Source organism: Notothenia rossii (assembly GCF_949606895.1).
Source record: "Notothenia rossii genome assembly, chromosome: 4".
NCBI classification, from domain to species: Eukaryota; Metazoa; Chordata; class Actinopteri; order Perciformes; family Nototheniidae; genus Notothenia; species Notothenia rossii.
Window position 1 is genome coordinate 2,018,434 of NC_136902.1, and position 2,890 is coordinate 2,021,323.

Consider the following 2,890-nt stretch of genomic DNA (forward strand, 5'->3'; position numbering starts at 1 on the left):
GGAGCAGACAAATCAACTTCCGGTGAGACCGAGGAGCGATGAGCGATGAGCGAGGAAATGAAAAATATGAGAAGTGAGAAAGGGCCCAGGTCTGCAGGATCAAGCTGCTGCACGCTCACTTCCCCTTCATTCAGAGCCTCAGTCAGGGTTTCACTCACAAGACATGAGCTTTGGTGGATTGGTGCTTTTATAATACATTAAGAGAAATACAAAATATATATGTATAAAGGATTATTTCTTTTTAATAGAAAAATAAATCTGAAAAAAAATATCCAAATACTACCTCTCTTACAACTACACGGCTCTTCAACATTACATTCAGAGCAGTCCTTCATATTCTTAGCATCTGGTTTCTTGTAATTGTTTTTATTTTAACTCGTTTCTCAAACAAGCACCTTCTGCTGCATCAAACTAAAAGTGAAAGAGTGAAGACAAAACTAAATGTAAACACAATATTAATCTGATAAACTGTCTTTATTGTGTCTTTGGTGAAATAACAGACTGGTATCGTTTCCTTTAAATCGTGAGAGGAAGTGAGAGTATGAAACGCGGTGAGTACAAAATAAAAAAGTTAACACCGGGTGGTACAAGTGTGTGTGTGTGTGTGTGTGTGTGTGTGTGTGTGTGTGTGTGTGTGTGTGTGTGTGTGTGTGTGTGTGTGTGTGTGTGTGTGTGTGTGTGTGTGTGTGTGTGTGTGTGTGTGTGTGTGTGTGTGTGTGTGTGTGTGTGTGTGTGTGTGTGTGTGTGTGTGTGTGTGTGTGTGTTTTCCTCTCAATACGCCTCACATCCTCTCATGTCTGTTTCTGATTCGCTATGACAAACTTTTTCTGGTGAAGTCGACCTCTTTCTACCAAAACAGAAATATCTCATGTGGTTTTTGTTCCGCACGGTGACACATTTCTATGGGCTCAGAACAGTCTCATAATACACACATGCACACAGAAGGATTCACACTTGTGTTTTTCAATGCACACACAAATGTTTTCCGTTTCATAATCATGTAAATAAAATCCAAACACAGAAAAAAGTTTTACATTTCTATTTTTGATCCTCATATTAGCTTTCCGTTTAAAACCTCTGAACCTGCAAACACAAACCGCTCTCTGTGCACGGGTCGCTGTGCATTCCTGTGTGGGTTTTTTGAGACTCCACTGACGGTCAGCCGATTCGTAATTGTAATTTTTTCTATCTATAACCAATAAGATGTCTCCTCAATTCTAAGCCAATCACACGAGCGCGCCCTCACGAGGGTAGATTTATTGCGTTACAGAAAGCGGTTTGTGTTTGCAGGTTCAGGATTTAAACGGAAAACAAATATGAGGATCAAAAATACACATTTAAAACTTTTTTCAGTATTTGGATTTTATTCACATGCATATGAAACAGAACACATTTGTGTGTGCATTGAAAAACACAAGTGTGAATCCTTCTGTGTGCATGTGTGTATTATGAGACTGTTCTGAGCCCATACATTTCTGCAGACTGAGGATGCATAACGGGAATACAAATATAAAAGTATACATCTTAAAACCTTTAAAATAAATAATAAATGCAGATTTCCAGGATTCATCTGCTTCACCACTTCTGCTGCTGTCGTTTGGAAGACTTGGTCTGCACACATCGAATAATCTGCACGAAACAAAACAAATATATTCAGCAAAATGTTCAAATGGAAAAAAAAAACTCCCTGAAGGCGGTTAGAGGAAACAGAGGTACAGTCTTTGCAGAAACACTTGTCATGTAAAGGTGTTAAATAACAGATATGAAAAGGATACAGACATTTCACACTCAAAATATATAAAGTGAAATTGCGTGCACAGTGGTTTAGTTTCAAGATGTGCAATGTGGACATGTCAGTAAACTTATAATAGAAAATACAACTAAAAAAACACATTGCTACTGCTTTGGCATGCCAATTAAAAATATTCCTCCTGACTCTACTGACTATAAAATGACCCAACACGTGCTTGCGGCAGTGTGGTTTGGCCTGTTCGCCTTAAGTAAATGTTGTCTCTTTGCTTTATTTTCTAGTCAGAGAACCATAATGTGTAGTTTACATGTTAAGAGAGGATCCCCCCCCAGACCCCCCTGCAGGGGTTGTGTCTGCATGTGAGTCGCTGTGGGCAACAGGCGTTCAAGACTCTCAAACAAAGACGGAGTTCATTGGCCACACACACACACACACACATATATATATATAATGGTTCCCATGAAGACAGTGTGTAGCCTGACTGTGAATCCTGTCTGTAAAGGTGTTGCTAGCATGAGTGTGTACAAACAACTACTTTTAAAACAAAGTGACGTCCATGTGTGCGTCATGTTTCCATTCCTCACACACCTAATTTACATTATATCCTGCTTAATATATTTGTTACTGTAAATTGGTATTTGAACATATTTTCTATATTTTAATGCTGTTGTATTTCTATTTTGTGATGTTTACATTTTAGAATTGTTTATTTGTACTCTTAATTTCTCTTATGTGCAATAACTGCTGCAACGCAAAATTGGGATCTATAAAGTCCATCTTATCTTGAAGAAAGAAAGAACACCTGTCTCTCTGTGGTGTTCCTCAGGGCTCCATTTTAGATCCCCTTCTAATTTCAATGCTTTCAGGATCATTTTTAGAAACCACCGTTGTACATCTGGACTTCCCCTTAAAACCAGGTGAAGTCCACGGTTTCTAATGAAACACAAAATAGGTTTTCATATGTTCTTTTTACAATGACCCTAAAACCCGCCTGTAGTTTTCAGTTTCTAGTGGGATTTCATGAAGAGGCCCTCTCCATTGGATTCCTCTACTTTAAAGAGTCCACTCCTGCTGATGTTCAGCTTTATATCAGTATGTAGGGTCTCTACTTTAAAGAGTCCTCTCCTGCTGATGTTCAGG

General features: G+C 38.7%; 1 protein-coding gene across 2 annotated transcripts in view; it reads right to left on the reverse strand.

Annotated features, from left to right (window-relative positions):
• Positions 1–455: 455 nt before the first annotated feature.
• Positions 456–2,890, reverse strand: part of LOC307035667 (uncharacterized protein) — a 17,928-nt gene continuing 15,493 nt past the window's right edge. For both annotated transcript variants that reach the window (XM_079675291.1, XM_079675290.1), the window contains exon 5: positions 456–1,629. In XM_079675291.1, the coding sequence (XP_079531417.1) occupies positions 1,576–1,629 (54 nt within the window). In that variant the 3' untranslated portion in view covers positions 456–1,575. The remainder of the gene's footprint in view (positions 1,630–2,890) is intronic.